The 21,376-nt window shown below is 42.8% G+C and overlaps 2 protein-coding genes across 4 annotated transcripts; one reads left to right on the top strand and one right to left on the bottom strand.

Annotated features, from left to right (window-relative positions):
• The first annotated feature begins 4,963 nt into the window (after positions 1-4,963).
• ndkb (Nucleoside diphosphate kinase B) lies at positions 4,964-7,813 on the top strand. 2 transcript variants are annotated; one of them, NM_001165224.1, is given in 6 exon segments: positions 5,186-5,250; positions 6,673-6,802; positions 6,917-7,018; positions 7,204-7,316; positions 7,563-7,666; positions 7,668-7,807. In NM_001165224.1, coding segments are annotated over 5 exon segments (462 nt in total). In that variant the 5' UTR covers positions 5,186-5,250; positions 6,673-6,676; the 3' UTR covers positions 7,685-7,807.
• A 1,887-nt stretch (positions 7,814-9,700) lies between these two features.
• Positions 9,701-20,978, bottom strand: LOC110486194 (MBT domain-containing protein 1). 2 transcript variants are annotated; one of them, XM_021557615.2, is made up of 17 exons: positions 20,711-20,965; positions 19,483-19,684; positions 19,094-19,227; positions 18,088-18,202; positions 17,778-17,860; positions 16,603-16,720; positions 16,171-16,305; positions 15,930-16,018; positions 15,460-15,694; positions 15,157-15,212; positions 14,950-15,054; positions 14,679-14,826; positions 14,421-14,503; positions 13,781-14,015; positions 13,242-13,313; positions 12,485-12,679; positions 9,701-12,241 (listed from the first exon to the last, which is right to left on the bottom strand). In XM_021557615.2, exons 1-17 carry the CDS (start codon positions 20,729-20,731, stop codon positions 12,117-12,119), a joined length of 2,151 nt encoding a protein of 716 aa, XP_021413290.1. In that variant the 5' UTR covers positions 20,732-20,965; the 3' UTR covers positions 9,701-12,116. The 2 variants fall into 2 exon arrangements, with proteins under 2 accessions (XP_021413290.1, XP_036796748.1); XM_036940853.1 differs by lacking the exons at positions 9,701-12,241; positions 12,485-12,679 and adding an exon at positions 12,942-13,123 and having other exon boundaries at positions 20,711-20,978.
• Positions 20,979-21,376: the final 398 nt, after the last annotated feature.

Genomic DNA, 21,376 nt, shown 5'->3' with positions numbered 1-21,376 from the left:
TTTTTATCACTTGCAGGGCAGTTCTGACTGCCACTGCTGACCGGACACACAGCATCCTTAGGTCGGAGTGGGAGCGAGACAGAAGTGAGTGGTTCGAGGGACCACTGCTGCCCTGTGAGGATCTGGATCCCCGTTCCAGCTCAAACTCAGACATGGAGACCTTGAGTTTTTGTGCAGCTTTCTGGACCATGTCCCTTGCCACACCATCAATGTCGAGGCCTTCAATCCCTGTCAGGGAGCCAGCAGTCTGGGGCCCGGATAATGCCTGGTTCTCTAGATATCCAAGGGCCTCCAGGGTATCATCGACCACCAAATCCACCAAATCACTGGACATGGCAGTGATTCTGTCATGACGTGGCTGGATATTCTGTTCTGTCAGGGACCAATCCCACAGGGATCCGCCGTGCATTTCAGCCATTTTCAGCTCGACGGCCCTGGTGATCTTCGCCCGAGACAGGTTCAGCAGGTGGTCGCTGCCTGACTGTCTGGCTGACATCCTGGTCCCTGATCTCTGGAGCACCAGACTCTGCACCTCGGCTGACACCGCTGACAGGAAGTAGGTGAAAGGGGAGGACACCCGAACCTCATGTCCTGTCTGAGCGTTGCTCTTCGCCGTCTGGATGCTGCTGATGGTTGCAACAATGACCTGACCTGCCAGTGGTCCTAACTCGGTCTCAAGCCTCCTCTCAATGTCCAGAGGGGACTTTCCAGACAGCCGAGTGAGCACCATCTGTCCCATGGTATGACCATTCATTGTGGTTGTGATTGTCCGCAGCATCTGTTCAGCAAACTGACTACTCGATGAGCTGATGCTCGTTGAAGGAGCTTCGGCTCCCTGACTGGCACCTCCTTGCAGCGCGAGCTGGCCTAGTCTGGCGTTGATCTGTTTGATAATGATCTCCACAATGGCCATGATCAGCCTGGTGTCCGCAGACAAAATAATTGGCCTCATCTTCTTCGGTCTCCTCTGGATGGATGGCAGTATGACCTCACTCAGGGACCTGTGGGAGTCTCTGTGAACCTGACTGAAGATGAAGCTGTGAGACAGTCCGAACACAGACCTCAGTGGGTCTGAGCGGGGTCTATCCCAATCCTCTCTATCTCCGTCCTCAGACGTGGAACAATATCTTCTTGGGTTGTCATCCTCTTCCTCATTTTCCAAAGTCTCCTCTGAGCTGAAGAGGGCCCCACAACAGAGATATGGTGACAATGACAGTAACAAACATTTATGACACAAACACGGCTTTCAAACGTTTTTTGAAAGAAGCAAAGGAATCAAATGAATCAAAAAATCCAACTAAAGTCACACAGATGTAGGATCTTAATTTGATCCCCCTATTGCAGGAGAACCTTCCTGCAATGTAGGACATGTAAAACGTGTAGTGTATTTGTGGTTTAAAAAGGCTTCTGAATTTTGTCATTTCCACTTTGAAATTTCTGACTTGATTTTCCCAGACAAAAAAAGTATCAACCTCTACAAAACTGTCTATTAATTATAATCCAGACAATAATTCACATTTCCTGTTGCTGCAGGATTATTTTCCTGCTGTAGCAATCTTAAGATCCTACATCTGTATTCAGTGGAAATAAAACATTTTTAGAGAAGTCATTATTTATACACAGTGAAGAAAATAATGGTTTCAACCATTATGGGAAGAAATAAGCTTCTGGGGGGGTACATACGAAAGTGGGGAGGGGAAGGGAGTTGGGTTCCGTGTGCTGGCACCAGTTCTATGGCTAGTGACCTCGCTTGGCCCATGACTTGGCCCAAGGCTGAATCTGACACTGCGGCATGTGGAGGCTGCTGTCAGATCTGCTACATTGATTACGACTGAAGACCAGGAGCAGGAAGTTGATGATGATGATGATGATGATGATGATGATGATGATGATGATGATGATGATGATGGCGTCCAGGGCAAATCCATGCTGAGATCAAGGGCAGGGACCACCATTGTTGAAGAGGCCTCCTTCACCCATGACACGATGTTCTTGCACTTAGCATAGGCCTCAACTACGGTCAACTGTAAAATAAAAGAATAGCAGGGAAAGGTTGTTCTAAAATCTAACAAGATCTAACATTCACTTAAGTCTGTCTACATTGTGTTGTTAGGCCTATGTCTTTATTACCTAATCCGAATGCCACAACTGAATTGATTAAATAAAGTTATTCTATTCTATTCAACTTGCTCCCACCTTGTTTTTGAGATTTGAAGCCTGCTCACCAGGTTCCCATTGTCTAGATTCAAAGTGCTGATTCGCCAGCTCCTGTGGTACATTTACTGTGTAGTATTGTAATAGAACATCTAGGCCAGGGATTGGCAACTTTTATTAACTTTTTTTAATCATCATGAGGGGCTGCAGTGGCTCGCGGGTCTGCATACCCACATCCAGACCCACACATGCAGTCAGAGTTGGCCCTTGCGTTTTGGGGGCCCTAAGTAAAATTTTGTTTGGGCCTGCCCCCCACTTTGCGAGCAAATTATTTTAGCGGAACCCCTCTTGACAGTGGAGAGAAGTTTTCGAGTTCCTTCCTGCAATGTGTAATTGCACCTTGTGAATTCTACTATTCGAACTCTCAACAATAAGTTGAGACCCCAACTGAGTTCCTATTTTTATTATTTATTATTGATCCATGGGCTTACAAAAGAGGATCCGCGGCCGCTACTTGCCCATCCCTGATCTAGACTGTGTCCCAAATGGCAGCCTACTCCTTAAATAGTGTCCTGCTTTTGACCAGGGCCCATAGGGTTCTGGTCAAAAGTAGGGCACTACATATGTAAAATGGAACCATTTGGTATGTACCCAGAGCATATTTGACCATCTTCCTGATGTTAAAAATTCCAGAGCTAACACTAACTCACCCTTTCATGCATATTCTCAGTCAAGAGAATCCATTGCCTGCAAAAGGGGTAAATAGATGAGTACTGTTAATTATTAGAACTATCTAACCCTTGACCTCTACAGGACTAGCCTATGTACATGTACACCACAAACACACCCTCTAATTTCATCTTTGGTCGGTTGCAGAACATACAGCATAGAGAATAGGAGGTAAGTATGGGGAAGACAAAGAGCAACCTACTTCTCAGTCATCTCCTCCCCTGATAATTTGAGTTCTGAGGAGGAGCTTCTCCGGGCCAAGGACAGGTTGTAATGAAAAGTCTGCTGTGGCTCCCATGTGTTAGATGGGCCGGCTAAGTCCCGATCAGCCTTCTGCATCTCTCTCTCTGCTTCAGTCTCTTGTGACTGAGATGGGCCGGCTGACTCTGGATCAGGCTCCTGCTTCTCTCTCTTCGCTTCAGTCTCTTGTGACTGAGATGGGCCGGCTGACTCTGGATCAGCCTCCTGCTTCTCTCTCTTTGCTTCAGTCTCTTCTGACTGAGATGGGCCGACTGACTCTGGAACAGCCTCCTGCATCTCTCTCTCTGCTTCAGTCTTCTCTGACTGAGATGGGCCGGCTGATTCTGGATCAGCCTCCTCCATCTCTATCTCTGCTTCAGTCTCCTCTGACTGATATGGGCCGGCTGACTCTGGATCAGGCTCCTGCTTCTCTCTCTTCGCTTCAGTCTCTTGTGACTGAGATGGGTCGGCTGACTCTGGATCAGCCTCCTGCTTCTCTCTCTTTGCTTCAGTCTCTTCTGACTGAGATGGGCCAACTGACTCTGGAACAGCCTCCTGCATCTCTCTCTTTGCTTCAGTCTCTTCTGACTGAGATGGGCCAACTGACTCTGGAACAGCCTCCTGCATCTCTCTCTTTGCTTCAGTCTCTTCTGACTGAGATGGGCCGACTGACTCTGGAACAGCCTCCTGCATCTCTCTCTCTGCTTCAGTCTTCTCTGACTGAGATGGGCCGGCTGATTCTGGATCAGCCTCCTCCATCTCTATCTCTGCTTCAGTCTCCTCTGACTGATATGGGCCGGCTGACTCTGGATCAGGCTCCTGCTTCTCTCTCTTCGCTTCAGTCTCTTGTGACTGAGATGGGTCGGCTGACTCTGGATCAGCCTCCTGCTTCTCTCTCTTTGCTTCAGTCTCTTCTGACTGAGATGGGCCAACTGACTCTGGAACAGCCTCCTGCATCTCTCTCTCTGCTTCAGTCTTCTCTGACTGAGATGGGCCGGCTGATTCTGGATCAGCCTCCTCCATCTCTATCTCTGCTTCAGTCTCCTCTGACTGATATGGGCCGGCTGATTCTGGATCAGCCTCCTGCATCTCTGTCTCTGCTTCAGTCTCCTGCGACTGAGATTTTACATATCACCTTTCACAAACTCATTAATTAGCCTAAATTATTTATCAATAGGTTATATAACCTTTGACCTCTGACCCCGGGAATGTCATCAGAAAGTCCTCTATGCACAGTGTCACCTTGGCGATCACCTTTACCCAATTACACACTATTTCTGACTTTGGCAGATGGCAAGACTTATCTTGCCTTTCAAAATGTTTAATATATAAAAATACATCTCTATAAAAAAACAATACCTACCTCAACTTATTTCTTCTCCATATTCTCTCCAGCTGTATCACAAATGAATGTTTTTAAAAAATGATACAATTAAATAAAGGTTAAATAAATACATTGCAATACATTTTCGACCACCAACGAAACCAACCCGATGTCTGAACGAATGGTCAAATGTGATCTGATCTGTTTCAAACATGATCACGTATGACGTAATAGATAGACATCACAGACGTCATTGTGCGGCAACAGTCAGCAGGTGGCGGCAAAATCTACAATGAAAACAGCCCTTGTCGGGAGTTGTCACAAGCATAAAACATATGTTTCGGCCACCACAAGCAGACCTCATCCAAAATATGTAAAGGAAAATTGTTTCATAGTGTGTTTGTAAAATGTGAGGCTCTGATATATTTACACTTACACCTGTTTCTTTGATAAAAATAAAACATGTCCACCCGTTTCAAAACCCACCCACCCCTTGCAACAGATACCGTTTTGGTTAGTGTGCTGATATCAACCATTGTCTAGACTCGAATATTTGACAGCACATGTGGATATCATGTGGATATCACGCAACCCATTAACTGTTGTGTTGCGCTAGAATGCGCAGAAGATCATGGATGATTAAAAGGCACGCAACATGTCAATCAATTTTTGACCTCATCCAAGCCCCACCCGTTCACCCAGCAGCCTTTATAAACTAGCTCTCAACATCTTCTCATCCTCACTGATTGTTCCCTTCCCAGAACGGTTGTCTCACGGGTCTTCTCTCAGTCTCAACTCTAAAGGTATGCTGCTTGAATGGTGGGGCCACAACGCCCTTCATTTTGCGTTGAATCACAACGTTGTGTTTTTACGCTTCTCGTTATCGTTCTATTCCGTTCATGTTTTTTAGGAAGTTGGTGGACGTCGCTTGTGTTCTGCCTTTTGCATTGACGAGCTAGCTAGCATGCCACGTACCGGCGTGGTTTTTCGCCCGTTTCTACCCAACTAAGTTAGCCAGATAATTGACATGCATCGAGTGACAGTTAATTCCCATCCTAATAATAAACCAATAACTTGCAGTTTGTAGCTAGTGAATTGAAAATGTAACGCGTTAGGTAACACCACCGGGGCTGTGCATTTCAGTTTCACCCAACGTGACTGATTTGCGGGGTGAAATTTGCTTATTCACATGGCTAATAAGCTTAGCCTTACAGGTTACCGTAAGCCAATTATCTGTTACAATGAGCTCCGGTGTAGGTGGGAAGTGCTTTACAATTAAGCTAGACTTTAATCTACTTGGACTTTATATCGTGTAACGACAGTGGCAAGCCGGGCCATGTGGCATGGCATCTGTACCAAATATGGCCGCTTTCAACAATGGAATGTGCTCAAGTTCATGGCGCTGCTAGCGTCCTTAGCTCGATTTGAAAGTTATATTAATGCCGGTGACACGCACAGATCTGTATTAAATCTGGACGTGGCCAGTTAACCAGCTACTTTTCGTTTGCTGTCAAACGCTAGGCCTATTCAACAATCAGTCCATCGCGACGCAATAATTAAAGTAACTGCACAATTCATATGGTTCCGCAGGGTGTGGTTGTGATCTTAAATGACTGTTTTAATACAGGTAAAGGTTAATGAATTAGTGTTTTAATAAGTCATTGAAGTGACGTTTACAGCGGACAGTTCAACACTGCACTCACACTGCTGCAGCATCTGTTTGCAGTTGAATGTAGGTAACGTTACTTTTAATAGAGCTCAACCTAACACAACTAAAGCATGGGGTCACTTTGCGCGACAGTAACTACGCTACAATGCCAGTAAAACAAACTCGTTTGCCCATGTATGAAACATGAGTTGCACATTGGCAACGAAAGCAAATTGTTCATACCAAATACCCCATAGCCGTGGAATGGGCATGTGGGAATACTTTCTGGGGGATGGGTGATGAGAATAGATTTGTACTGTCCTTGCCACATTCACTAGCTACAGTACATCTGTTCACTCCATAGCATTCTAGGTGACATTGAAGCGCTCGCTGTACATTGATCAAAGGTTGCGGTGTTGTGCAGTGGTCTGGGTTATTCCAGCTAATTCAGCCATTTCATTTTAAATGGATGTTTATCTCCAAGACAACAAACTAGGCAATTTGTCCATTGTTAATGTGTTTCACTGACAGCCCACTGCTTTTCAGTTACTCAATATCTAATATCCTCTTGTTGCAGCACCATGTCCAACACCGAACGTACCTTCATTGCCATCAAGCCTGATGGTGTCCAGAGGGGACTTGTGGGAGATATCATTAAGCGCTTTGAGCAGAGGGGCTTCAGGCTTGTGGCCATGAAGATGATCCAGGTATGTGAACATCTGTCTATTCAGCAGTGCTTCTAATAGGTTTAACAGCATTTAACTGCGACTATTGATTTTGAGACCTTGAACAATTTTTTTTTTGGGGGGGGGTGATTGCAGGCATCTGAGGACCATGTCAAGCAGCACTACATTGACCTGAAGGACATGCCCTTCTATGGCGGCCTTTGCGCCTTTATGCACTCCGGTCCCGTTGTTGCCATGGTAACTATCCTTCTGACAAGTGCACTACACACAGCCCCTTTGAAAAGGCTTGCTCATTGCTAGATGCATAGTGGTTCACTTCTAAAGCCACCGGAACATATTACTTCCAATACTCTTGATCAGTGGTTGTGACATAATGAATCGTTCTGCTCTCAATGCGCCATTTTACCTTCCTTTGCTTTCAGATCTGGGAAGGCCTGAACGTCGTGAAGAACGGTAGATTGATGCTGGGAGAGACCAACCCTGCTGACTCCAAGCCCGGCAGCATCCGCGGAGACTTCTGCATCACACTTGGAAGGTATGTGTCCACTGATGCCTGTTTATACAGAATCTGCTTTGGAAAGTACTAAGTGCTCAACCAACAAGCGATGCAACCTGAAAGTGTGAATCATTGGACAGGAATTTGATGCAATCAAGCTGTAATGCATTTTCTACAATCAAACTCGTGTATTAAGAAATGTAATATACCCTGCTGACTGTAGTTCCAATAAACCTCAAGCCCATGATGCGGAGTTGCTGATTTTGTTTCATTTTGCCGTTAAAGGAACATCATCCACGGCAGTGACTCCCTCGACAGTGCCAATAAGGAGATCGCCTTGTGGTTCAAGCCAGAGGAGATGGTCGAGTACAAGAGCTGCCAAAATGGCTTCCTGTATGAGTAAATAAAATGAAACTGGAATCGTTTTCTCCTCACCCATCAAACCCATTCTGAATGCTGTTTATCTGGAATTTATGTACTTTGTGACTTCAGAGCACTTAAAAATAATGTCAATAAAAATCATGGTGTAGAATACATGACGCTTCCTAGTGTACTTTGAAACTGTTCAGGGGCTTTGTCAGTAGGGGACTGGGAAAGTTTGATAAAGCATTAATTGGTCATGTCCCCTAGCTTCTGTTCAGGGCATGTGGGCCTCTAGTGAAGGAGCTTCAATATATTCATAAATGGCAAGGCATGCTATAGGAAATATTTCAAAACTTTGCCAGATATGTCCATGCTGTTTAAGGCAGTACCCTTCAGGGTGTCCTATAGCTTTGAGTACATGTGATGGGGGGGGGGGGGGGGGCATTGGAAAAGGGGGCAGTGGCAGCAGTGGGTTTACTTGTCAACCCAATTCCACCGTGTAGGAAGTTCTGAAAGCGTCAATGTGGGGCTTGCCTGATGGGATGTTTTGGTAGACATTAACTTGGGCCTGTTTAGGCAACAGTTGTGCAGAAAATATTTGCATTGAGATGGTATGGTAGTAACTGCGTTCTGGATGTTACTTGACAATACACCAGTTGTCGCCGCCAGCCGTTGCCCTATGCTACATTGGTAACATTGTAACGTTCACTACAGCAAGGGTATTCAACTCACCCTGAGGTTTGGAGCCTGCTGGTTTGGTCTTCTCCCTTAATTGCACCCACCTGGGGTTTCAGGTGTGAATCTGTGATTTGAGGGCACTCCATTTAAATCCAGATTAAATGCATTCATTGTGAAACGCTACTTTACATCTTGACAATATTTTGGGAGGCCCTTTTGTCTACTTCCAGTGTCGGATGAACTCGTGGCTGAAGTGTTTTTGTCCAGTATGAAGTTGGCATTGGCTCAGGAAACTTTAGTGCATCTGCTAGCATGCTAAAAGACAGACTTCCAGTCATAGCATGCTAGCAGATACCCATAGACAGCCACATGTAATTTGTCACATGCTGAATTCAGGTGTAGACCTTAGTGAAATGCTTACAAGCCCATAACCAACAGTGCAGTAAAGAAAATGCCTCAAAAATAAGTTGGTTTTGTGGGGGGGGGGCAATGCAAATAGTCTGAGTAGCCATTTGATTTGATGTTCAGGACTCTTACGACTTGATAAAAGCATCCAGTCAGCATGCTAGCAGATCCCATAGATTTCCAGTCATAGTGCTGGCTCACAAAACAACCTGTAACTTCCTTCCTACTGGACACACAAATGGTATCTAGGAGTTCATCTGACTCTGGGGAAGGAGATAAAGGACATCAATCCCAAAGTATCCATTTAATGGTGTGGTTAACAAAATGGACACTAGCTTCTCAATACTGTACTTTTATGCAGTGTAAAAAAAAGTTGTGAATAATTTATTTTACATGAATGCTTTTTCCACAAACATGCTGCAAGATTCATTAAACATTAAATGAAAGTAAACATTAAATATTTTCAAATACATATTTTCTAAACTTTTGTTCACAGCACATTTACCATGGAAACCAAGGAACAAAAACTATATACTTGGATGAAGATTTCTTTTGTGTTTTGACAGTTAATTCATTACAAATCTTTCATTATAGTTGTATCCAAAATAAGAGAAGAGAACTGCATTTCTCCACTATGGTCACAGTTTCTGAAAATCATTTCATTCTTAAAAGGTTATGACTTTATCAAATATATGTATATAGCACCAGAATACAAAGACAATATGATGAACAGGCTTCACAATAGAAACAAGCACACACACACACAGGCCCGTGTACGTGGAAAGACCAACAGTTACACATAAACCAAGACCAACTAGTTAAGCACAGGAGGAGATGATGTTCACACTGCTGCATGCACATATTTTGGTTTTAACAAACACACCCTATAGTCTTGTTCTTTGATATTGATTATAATATTGATGAAATAATGCATTTGAAATCAATGAACATCATGATCAGAACAGTGTAGCCCTATATTGAGTCCATTTGTGCGTTTATTTTTTTCTTCATTCAAATACCACAAATTCTCGTGTCTAACATTTGTGTTACAAGGACGACGGAGACAATGTTTGTCGCCTCAAAACAGTCATGCCATATATTAACATAATGTCATGTATATTTTCCCCATTCGGTCTTTGATGCACAGTCTGAAGTTTGAGTGAAAGTACAGCTAAAAGCTTATGATCTCACTGTCTCCCAAACCTAATGTAGGGTGAAATTGGGAGCATTTGCAACAGATATGCCTCTGTACCATATATTTAGCTACCGTGTGCCTGTCAAACCTTGTTCATTATTATGACATTAGGGTAAAATGTAACGTTAGGAGAGTACTGTGATAAGACGTTATTGCTTGACAGTGACCTTAGGCAATCTTTGGCATCACCAAGGTCACCTGAGCTGGTTTACACCAGTAAAATGTACATTTTCATTGAGACTGTAATACTAGTTTGAGTTTCACTCAGGACCAGACATTGAAACAAACATACAGTAACAACAGTAAGACAAATCGACAGAGCTAACATTTAACTGAACATTTTTGCAAAAAAAGAAAAGTTCAAACCAAACACCTACACATTATCAAACAGTGACACGCAGAAGGGTAATCCTACCTCTAGAGACAGAATATATGACAAATCCACTTAAAATGGGACCTTGTATCACAATCAAATAGGTCTCTCTACATTAGTGAGATGGTTTACCAAGTGTTCATATTTACTTTAAGACCGATCTTGGACTAAACACATTTTTATTAATACTGTTGACCACATCAATCTCTGAAGTCTAATTTCAGCATGCCAACAGCCAATGACAACACCGTTCTCAATAACCTTAACAACGAAGAAGAAGCCTATAATACAATACGCTAAGATTTCCTGAGAGTAAATTGTCAACCTTACTGGTATATAAAGTAAGACAACGGAGTGCAGTCGTTAGTATATATAGTATGTACATTATAATCCCTCTTTAATTTCTCATATGGCACAAAATAAATCACCATGTCATGTTTGTAAATTGGCTCTGTTATATACTGCATACTTTGTTCATAAATACACATTTAATGTGATATATTTTGTTTTATAAATCAATATTGACATTCATTTAATATCTCCCAACGAAAGGATGGCCTATGAATAAAATGTATGATCATGAGTCAGTGAGTATGACAATTTAGCCCAGGCCTACCAATCACTTACTAGGAAATATGCACACATAGCCGTCAAAGTGATTTAAATTGTAAAGAAAAGTCACCTTTACGTGTGGTTTGACCAGAATCTGAAAACCTTGCAACAGGAGATTACATTAAAAGTTCTAAAAGAGGTAGAGCAAACAGCATTATTATGAAGTTTTTCTTTTACAAAGACAGTAAATTCTCTATTTAGATAAAACGCTTCTCATGTTGTTGATGGTACTGATGAAACACAGCCCGAATATTACAGTGACTTGAATATTTCCTCTACTCATATTTATAGTATCGCTCTGAATTATGACATAATTCATGTAGAATAATGCTATATGTTAGATATAAAACATTTCACATAGATCTCTATTACTTGACACAAGAGTCAAGGTTTGCATATCATTGTGTAGTAAACTGTGATAGAACTAAATATTACCACAGTGAATGACCTGTTTTTCATAAGAGTAGAACTGTTTAGATTTGACAAAACATTTGCCTGCAATCAGCTGGCCAAGAGGAGTAATATTTGTAAACATATTTTAAATAAGGCATGGTAAATATAGTGATAGAAAAGGGTCAACTGAAGATTTGGGGCTCTCCCACATTCTCCCTGGTAATGTCCCAGTGATAGCTGTAAGTCATGATTGGCTATCACACAAATGGAACGCAAGATCCAGAGAATGTGGTAAACTGCTCAAATCTTAGTTGAATGTGCGGAACTGGTATGAAGCTGATTGGTGGTGTTTCTACTTTATATCTGAGTGATTGTTTTATACCAGTAAGGTTTAGTCCATTCAATACCTACATACATACATACACCCTGTTATATATACACAAACATCACACAGTTTATCCATCGAACGATTACCCTACCTCAATGTAACGAATACGAGAGATGCACAAAAAGATATCGGATTAGAAAAAAATCGTAAAAAAGCTTTTTTTTTTTTTGTTGAAGTACAAAAAACTGAACTGAAACGTAAAGTTATTGTCGTTCACGCACCTCTCTTTTTCCCTTTATTCTCTACACTCCTCTCCCCGTTTGCAACTAGTCTTTGAGTCGCTCTGTCCCAAGTCTCTATGGGCACAGCTTGAAGCCCCCTGGTGACCTTCCATGTTAATGTTGTGGGGATGCCACCCAGGGCCCATGGTCTCTGGTGCTGTGGAGGGAGAGGGAGGGGACTGGCTCTCCTGCAGCAGTGCCCCACGGAGGCTCAGGTCTCCTGCTTGATGTAGTAGCTGTCGCCGGAGCCATTGCTCTCCAGGTCGGAGGCTGTGCCCTGCGGGAAGGTGAACTCGTCTGCCTCCTGAACCTCCTCCTTCAGCTGCAGCGTCACCCCTTGGGAAAGGAAAGAGGGCCAGTATAGAAGTATGAAAATAAATAGGAAGGAGAGGATGAATTGTAAAACTCAGGAGATAACGGAGAAAATAAGTTGCCTTGTTCAAGATTGTTGATGTTGAGATGGGGTAGAGTACTTAACCTACTACACCATTCTCTTTCAGTAGAGGACATCCCTACCCAACTACCAGGCTTAACATGGGTTTCTAATTTGAGTTCAGTTAGCGGGTTGGTTTAGGTTACCTGGCTTTCCATTGGGGCTGAGTTCCTGGGCTGCCGAGGGAGGCTGTGCAGTCCCAGAGGCAGATGCCGGCGTGGGAGGAGATGGGTAGTCTGGCGGGGTCATGTTCTCGTCTCCAGATAGGTTCCTCTGGGGCACTCCACTCAATACCACCCCCGACAAACTCACTGGTCTCTTACCAATGGGGATCTTCCTCTCTAAAAACCAAGACAAAGGGTAAAATGGTTGATCAGCTCTTCTGTTACTTTCATGTTTCTTATGCCTTTGCTCTTTTGACGTGTGGCTACTTAAGAGTTACTAATCATCCATAAAGTCAAATTTAAATATTCCAATCTAGGTAAAAAAGTTATTCAGGAAAAGCTTGATGTAATGTCCGGCATGACTAACAAAGACTGAATGAACATATAAAAGCCAAGCATACCATAAAAAGATCTACATAATCAAATAATTGGTCTTTTATTGCAGGCAATGAAGATTTTTATTTAGCCTGAGGTCTAATCCTCTAATAACAGCTTCACACTGGTGTGAAAATTAATCCGGTGTAGGAGAGTTTTGACTTGGTTTCAATGCTCTGTGTTGGTGTGAATAGAGATGCCCGCAGAGCAAGAATCGTGACGAGCCGTGGCGAGTGCAGCTTTGCCCTTAAATAGAGAAAGAAAGAGGGAAAGGGGAGTGTGCATGGGAGGAGGTAGTAACAGGGGAAGCACAGGGGCAGTAACGAGAGGGGGAGGGGGCAAAATGAGGGGATGGATGACCTACTTTTCTTTTGGCCTTTGTACTGCTGGGATTTCTTCTTCTGCTTTGTCACACTCAGAGGGAGCTCTCTAGAGGCTGAAAAAAAAAACACAAACCGGAGAACAACTCATTCATTCATACATTCGTGCAGCACAGCTCGTCTCAACTCATTCAAAAAAAGCCAATGCTTTAGCTCATTTGTCCTACATTACTAGAACTCGTTTCAAATTAAAGGTTTGTGTTAAAGTCGCAGTGTTTTTGGTTATCTGAAGGTTTCTGTGTTTTGGTTAAATGAAGTTTGATGTTTTGACTGTTTCTCTTGGTTGTTTTTGTTTTGCATTTATTGGCAGGGTCAAAGCAGTTCCACCTGTATTGGTAGTTTTGGTTATTTGGGAGATTACAGTCAAGGTCATTTAGATGACCCTAATGAAAAATCGGACTTTGTTTTCCAAAAGGTTATTTAGGGCTAGACTAGAACGAGTTCAGACATTGCACTACGAAAATGTATCTTTGTCCATCTTTATCTTTGTGAATAAATGCTGAAAAATCCCAATAAAACTCACCGAGCACAGCTGGTGGCTGTAGCTGGTAGCCAGTCAGCTGACACCAGCCCACAGGGTAGAGGTCAGGTGATTCACAGTCCACCCACTGATCATACTCGTCCTCCCAGCCGTCAAAATGGATGCGCAGCAGTCTATGTACAATACGTGTCACTGTGGCAACACACACCAGCCGGGGCTCCATCAGGTCCACAGCCTCCAGCTTCATGCCAGGGCGGAACCCATGGTTTGGAACTTCCTTCAGAGTCAAGAAAGAGAAGGGGACATTCAGCTGGTGGACTCGGGGAATTTCTCATAACACTACAAATACAAGCATATGACGTTGTACATTGGTGGGCTACTAGTCTTTCTCAACTTCACTGCACTCAGATGCGCTTGGTCATCCTTATTCGGACGAATATCCTGTGACACCTACACTACTGAGAGAAATCAAGCAATTTGAAAAAGCCAAAGTGCAAAAACAATCAAACTTCAAATAGATGAAATCCAGCAGATGAAAAAATGTAAAGTGTTACTCAAGACAAGCAAGTAGTTGGTTTTGACAACAAATTCAGTCCAACTAACAGACTGAGAACAAAAGTAAGAGAGCCAAAACGAACTAACAGGCAAAATAGCTAGCAGACCAAAAGCTGAACAAGGTTACCTTGTTAAAGAGCTTCACCGGAGCTGCCACTGAACCCGTTTCCCTGAGGTAGTCAAACCATCTGAATGGGAGTTTTGTGTACCCTGCAGAAAAGACTTACTTATTGAGGCTACAAGTAACAGCAACTGGCTGGCCAATTGAAATAGCCACTGTGAAGTGAGAATCAGTGGTGTGCACTCTCTTGATACTACAAATAAACTCAAATAGACAATTGTGAGGATGCTTTTACCACACAATATAATGTAATTCAGTATGTACCACGTGGAGGGGTGAGTTCAATTGTGTTGATTTCACAGAATCCAGCAGGAAAGATAGAGGGAGAGGTGGAGTGATAGCAGAACCAGTCAGAACCATCAGCCGCCTCGGAACCATCAATTCCAATCATGAGGTATCCATCCGCCAAGACCTGGAGGAAGAGAAGGCAGGGAGCGTGAATGTGTACAAATCTGTTACATGTGCAAGCTCATTTGTCTTTTATTTCCCTCATTTCTCTGTCAGTCATATTTCTCATCACGATTATGAGGCTTACCTTTCTGACAGTAGCAACACAAATAGCTGATAGATTCAGAGGGTCAATAGCCTCCAGCTTCATGCCATCTTTAAACCACTCCCCGCTCTGGTCAACATCCTTCACCTGAGAGAGATTGTGCCACGTATCAAACAAAATGTCAGAGACCAGAAAGATCTGTGAATCAACGGAGTCAAGTGGCAGATTGAAACATTTATTTGAACTCACCTTCGCAAAAAGCTGTCCTGGGGCATCTACTTGGCCATCAAGTTTCTTTGAAACATCTGAAACAATAATATCAACATGCGTTTGAAACACCAAAATAAAGAAAGAGCATTCGTCATTAATGGACAACAATCAAACCCTAAAACTCAATATAAATCATACTGAAACAACTAGAATCTTAAAGTGCCTGTAAGTGTTTCATCCATGTTGAACTTTTCAGGATCCTTAAACCCAGAGCAAATCTTTACCCTTATGTGTAAGTCCCACGTGCCTAGTCCCGTGTGCCCTCCCCACTATGTCACTGACCAGATCTCTTGAAGCGGTGTCCGATGCCTCGGGACCAGCCGATGCTGTGTATCAGTGGGCTGTACATGTGGCACCAGAAGTCGTCCGAGCCGTCCTCGCACTCCTCGTAGACGAGCCGAAGCCGACCTCCGATCACCTGCTCTACCAGGGCCACCCGCGTCCGGCACAGGTGAGTCTTATCCACCACCTCCACACGCATCAGCTTCTTAAAGGGGAACTGCATGCTCTGCTGCACCTGGGGAAGGGTGAGGAGGTGAGGATTCTACAAGGTTACTTGACAATCCTGTTAGGCATTGTAGAATATGTCACTCTACAATAACGCATGTTTGTACTGGTAGTGCCAGAAGGATATTAGTGTTGCATTTGTGGAAATAATACAAGCATATTCATCTTCTCACATTGATATTTGATGCATGTTTGTACTATGAGTGAGGTGTTGGAGTGTCTTGTGATGTAGAGTTGTAGCTCACCTTGGTGGAGAAATCAATAGGTAGAGTCTTTGCTCCTGTTAGGCATTTCACAAGAAACGCTTTCCAGTTGGTGCACTTGTGCTGAATGGCTAAGGTGAAACAGTCAGACAACATTTGGCAAAGATTAGAAATGATTCTCTCAAACCGGTCAGAAATGATAAATGACTCAACACTTGCAGCACAGCCTACATCCTTATCTTGGCAAAACAAAGTACAGTACTATTCCCTCTGTTAGTCTTACACTTGGGAGGAACCAGGGGCTTTCCTCCTGCTGCACACCACCCCACCGGGTGGATGTCAGGGACACAGATGTTACACCAGAAATCCCTGCCAGAGTCACCATCAAACCCCTCGTACCGTAGCAGTGCCTTAAAGCCTTCGGAGAGAAACACAATGTTTTAAAATGAGGGAAACCACTGAACCTTATTTGTGATTTTCAGATTTTTTTTTTTTTTCCTGAAATACCATTACAAATCTAAATCATAGGAGTATTGTGGTTGAGAGAAGAATCTATGTTTCCAAGCATTGTGTGTAGGCTACATCTATGTGTAACATGTCTGTGTGTAAACAGAGTTTGATGAAAACAATGAATGCAGAGAAAGTACACCGTCATCTATGAATCCAATCAGGTGCATTTTAGAGTGAAGAGGATTCTCTGGGGCTGCTTTGTTACCTGCTAATTTGATAACTCCTGCTATCCAGTACACCTTCATTGGCAGGCCGCTGTCTGTATTGGGCACCTCTACCCTCACCCCTTCTGCAAGGTCACCCCAGGAAGTTCCCATGGGAACCTAAAAGGCAGAGAAGACAAAAGGACAGCTGTTAAAACAACCAAACTCATCATGGCAAGCTAATATTCTTCATTGTCACCTATCCTCACAATTAGTGCAGCTTCAATAATGTAAAAAACAACAAAAACGATTTTGTTTTCATCTCACTGTTTGATGGCTCAATAGGGATGAGATACACTACCGTTCAAAAGTTTGGGGGTCACATTGAGATTTGTCCATTAAAATAACATCAAATTGATCAGAAATACAGCAGAGACATTGTTAATGTTGTAAATGACTATTGTAGCTGAAAACGGCTGTTTTTGTTATGGAATATCTACATTGGCATACAGAGACCCGTTATCAGAAACCGTCACTCCTGTGTTCCAATGGCACGTTGTGTTAGCCAATCCAACTTTATCATTTTAAAAGGCTAATTGATCATTAGGCAGAGTCTTTTAAAATGATAAAGTTGGATTGGCTAACACAGCGTGGCATCGGAACACAGGAGTGACGGTTGCTGATAACGGGTCTCTGCACGCCTATGTAGATATTCCATAACAAAAACACCCGTTTCCAGCTACAATAGTCATTTACAACATTAACAATGTCTACACTGTATTTCTGATCAATTTGATGTTATTTTAAATAAAAAAATTAAAAAGTGCTTTTCTTTCAAAAACAAGGACATTTCTAAGCGACCCAAAACTTTTGAACGGTAGTGTATATTCTAACATACTTGCGCTGTTGAGTTTCGTTGTACTGGAGCATTAAAAAAGTCTGACAGGGTTACAAATCAACACATTCTAATATCTAGAAGAATCTACTTCTTTATAGCAAACAAGAAAGGCGCAAGCTGAAATTCAATTACTTTGTATTTATTGTAATACTAGTCCCTTAATAAGCACTCATCATGAGAGGAAACCATAGACGCTTGCATCTTTCATCCACTGAGCGTGATCTCTACTTTAAAAAGTATAATGTCAGTTAAGATATACCACATTGGCTGTGTCTACATGTTCTGACTGTCACTTTTCATCAGCAACCCCTTGGAGTGTTTGAGCTGAGCGTTGCTTACGTGTTTGAAACAGCCGACAGGTGCCCCGTTAATGTCGCCGGTGCCTATGTAGCGTCCCCAATCAAAGCCTTTCACAGGAATCACTGCAACCACCACAAGTATCGTCATGGGAGATATAGATAACAAAAGTCGACTACCTTATTATCATCACCTTCTTTGTTTACAGTGAGAAAGACATGAGCTCAATCTAGTCCTAGTAGAATCATCCTTAAAGACTGTTGCACCTATACTGTAGTCATTTGTCATTGTTGTCATTTGTAATTGGTAATAAATGCATTTCACGTGTCATGGACTTTTGCGTGGAACTTACCAGTTTTTGACTTGACTTGATTCTGTTGGTTGGCTTGGTACTGGGCATAGGCAGCCAACTTCGCCATGAGAGGCTGCTTCTGTAATACTTTAGCCTTCTTCGTTGGTGGTTTACCCTTTGAAAATAATAATATTGAGAGAGAGAGAAGAAGAACCATACAAGCCAGGCAGGCTTCCCTTGTCCAAGGTTTATTCGACAAAAGAAATCATTGCGATGTGTGTAGAGGAAACAGCAGATTATAAAATACATTTTCTAAAAATCAACGACATTTGTATCAGTTCGACTGGGATGGATTTTTTTGTTGTCTAAACTTTCTTTATTGTGACAAATTATGATGGAAACTGTTTTTTGAAAAAAGGATTGCCAAATAATTTTGAATGTTCGTGGGGCACATGATGTCGTCACGTAGCCCAAACAAAAACGATCCACTCAACATTTAATTCTAAATATCCATTGCTGACAAATTAAAATGTTCACCGTTGCAATACATTGGAACATGATAATTATTAGAATATGACAAATATTAGTAAATTATTGCAGTATATCCATGCTGGCTTTCACGGGATACCTGAGACATGAAACACATAGGTGAGAGGGCATATAGCCTGTCAGCAATTTATTAATGCTCTATTTGCCTAAAAGGTTCATGTTAACACTTTAACCACTTCATCTGTATTCTTTTTTTGGTGTAACGTCATTACGTTCAGACGTTTTTAAATCGACAAGATGGAAACTGTAGCAGGCAACTGTTGCATCTATTTTCTATACAGACTTTCTAAATGTCAACAACAACAACAACAACAACAACAATCACTGGACCAGTTAATGAAAACATAGCTACTTATAGATACATAGAGGATGATACACAGAGGAAGCAATTCAAATGAAATAAACACAACCCGTTTTCACACCTTTTCAATGTCAATTGAACTTTTTTTTAAAAATGATGGTTATAGAGGAACATACAAGGACAATAGAAGTAGACTTAGTGCAGTTTGCATGTTACCTGCAGTCTGGCCAGTATGCTGGCTTTTTTAGAGTTGGATGAGTAACTCCTTGAACAGGATACACTGCAGAAGCGCTTGGTTTTGGAGTAGAAAGCATCTCTCACTCCCACCATCCCACACATCTCACAGGTGGCTGAGGAGAGTGAAACACACACACACACACACACACACACACACACACACACACACACACACACACACACACACACACACACACATACACACACATACACATATGTATATACACACACGGAGGGATACCGAGGTGTGAGTACTGTTCAGTCGAAGAGATGGCCAAATAATAGAATGCTAAAATCTCAATTCAACCCTGTAATAACACCATCAGCAATTATGTTCAATGGGCAGAGGCAGTCACAGTACTACTAACCCATTCCTGCCTTCCCATCGGGGTAGGTGTAGACCTGGCCGTTGGTCTTGATGATGGGCAGGCTGGCAGGGAGGGAGGGAACCTCTTCATCACTGTCCTCTGAGCTCGAGCTACTGCTGGAATCCTCACTGCAGCTGTCATAGCCATCGAACATCCCAAACGAGTCCCGCCTCCTCCTTTCTGAACGAACAGTCCGTTCAGCCTATAGGAGAGAGGATTGTGTCAGCTAGTGCTAGCACAGCGCAGTCAATGCAGTCTCATTACCCGCATGCCACGACAGGTGGTTGCTTTGCATGATAACCTACTGCTGATAATGTTTTTCTGATAAAGGAAAAGCAATCACTGCATCCATAAACCTTGTTAGATAAGCCTACATATAGAGGTCCAAGAGCATATGTGCAATGTCTCCATGCAACACGGACAGAATGAAGAGTGAAGGGGACTTTGAAAGTATTACATGTCAATTCAATAGCTACATATCAATTAATGAATCTATGAATAGCATTGCATTTTGAACCAACATGGAAATTGCTCAGAGCTCAACATGTTAACCAATTATAACCTGTAACACCCACCAGCACATATCTGGTGGTAGCTCACTTACCATTTCCACACTAAAACAAGTCTGTTCTCAGTGATCAAAACAGCGACAACATACAGCAAGTAAGCTACATGACAAACACGTTGCACTGCAGTAACAGATAGCTAATGTCATCGATGGTGCACCGCCCCCTTTCTATTCAGAAACCTCTGTTGCCAAAGCACAACATTGAAATGACAGCTGCACGCACTGGCTCATGACCTGATATCCCCAGGAATTAAAGTCTGCAAGAGGCCCCAATACAGCGGCAAAAATCACTGCAGTGCGGTCTATTTAATATGACGGACCTGCCTTCTTTCAATTGTTTGCTCGCCAGCTAACGTAACGTTAATGGTAGCTGCTGGATCTTGCCCGTTATTCAAGCTGCCCTAGAATGTTGGGAGGATTGTTGAAGAAGCAGCACAACAGCATGCCAACAACAACGGCTAGCTTTATAAAACAATTGAAAGGCAGGCAATGCTGGAATAAAGCTGTCTGTTTTATTTTCTGCAGCTACAGTAACTATCTGGCACTACTACTGCCTAGCCTAGCTACCTAAACTAGCTGCTGCAGTCTGACAACCACAACAAAGAAAGGGGAAATAAGACTACACCAGAGATTGACACAGAACACAATAATAGCGCTCACCGTATCTCTTGCGTTTTCCATCAGCCCTTCATGCGGAGCGTTTTCGGGTTTATCTTGATACAGTGGCGAGACAGTGAAGAGAGTAAAGTTAATGGTAACCTAATATGCAAAAACAACTCCACTAGCTAGCTAGCATAGCATATCAACAACATTATCATTTTTTCAAACGCGCAGGCGCGGAGTACAGACGATTTTTGCCAATTGGGCAAGAAATTCTTCTTCATCTATTTAGCATGCAGGTTTAGCCAAGTGAAAGTATTTTACCGCCATCTACTGTACTGTATGCACATACGTACAGCAAAATGCATCAAAGTAAATACACTACATGGCTGAAAGTATGTCGACACCTGCTCGTCGAACATTTCATTCCAAAATTATGGGCATTAATATGGAGTTGGTCCCCACTTTGCTGCTGTTATAGCACCACTCTTCTGGGAAGGCTTTCCACTAGATGTTGGAACACAGCTGCAGGGACTTGCTTCCACTTAGCCACAAGAGCATTAGTGAGATTGGGCACAGATTTGGGGCGATAAGGCCTGGCTCGCAGACTGCGTTCCAATTCATTCCAAAAGTTTTCTATGGGGTTGAGGTCAGGGCTCTGTGCGGGCCAGTCAAGTTCTTCCAAACCGATCTCGACAAACCATTTCTGTATGGACCTCACTTGTG

The sequence above is a fragment of the Oncorhynchus mykiss genome, chromosome 13 (genome assembly GCF_013265735.2).
Source record: "Oncorhynchus mykiss isolate Arlee chromosome 13, USDA_OmykA_1.1, whole genome shotgun sequence".
NCBI lineage: Eukaryota > Metazoa > Chordata > Actinopteri > Salmoniformes > Salmonidae > Oncorhynchus > Oncorhynchus mykiss.
Note: the sequence above shows the minus strand (reverse complement) of the source record. Positions and strands in the feature narration are given on the sequence as shown.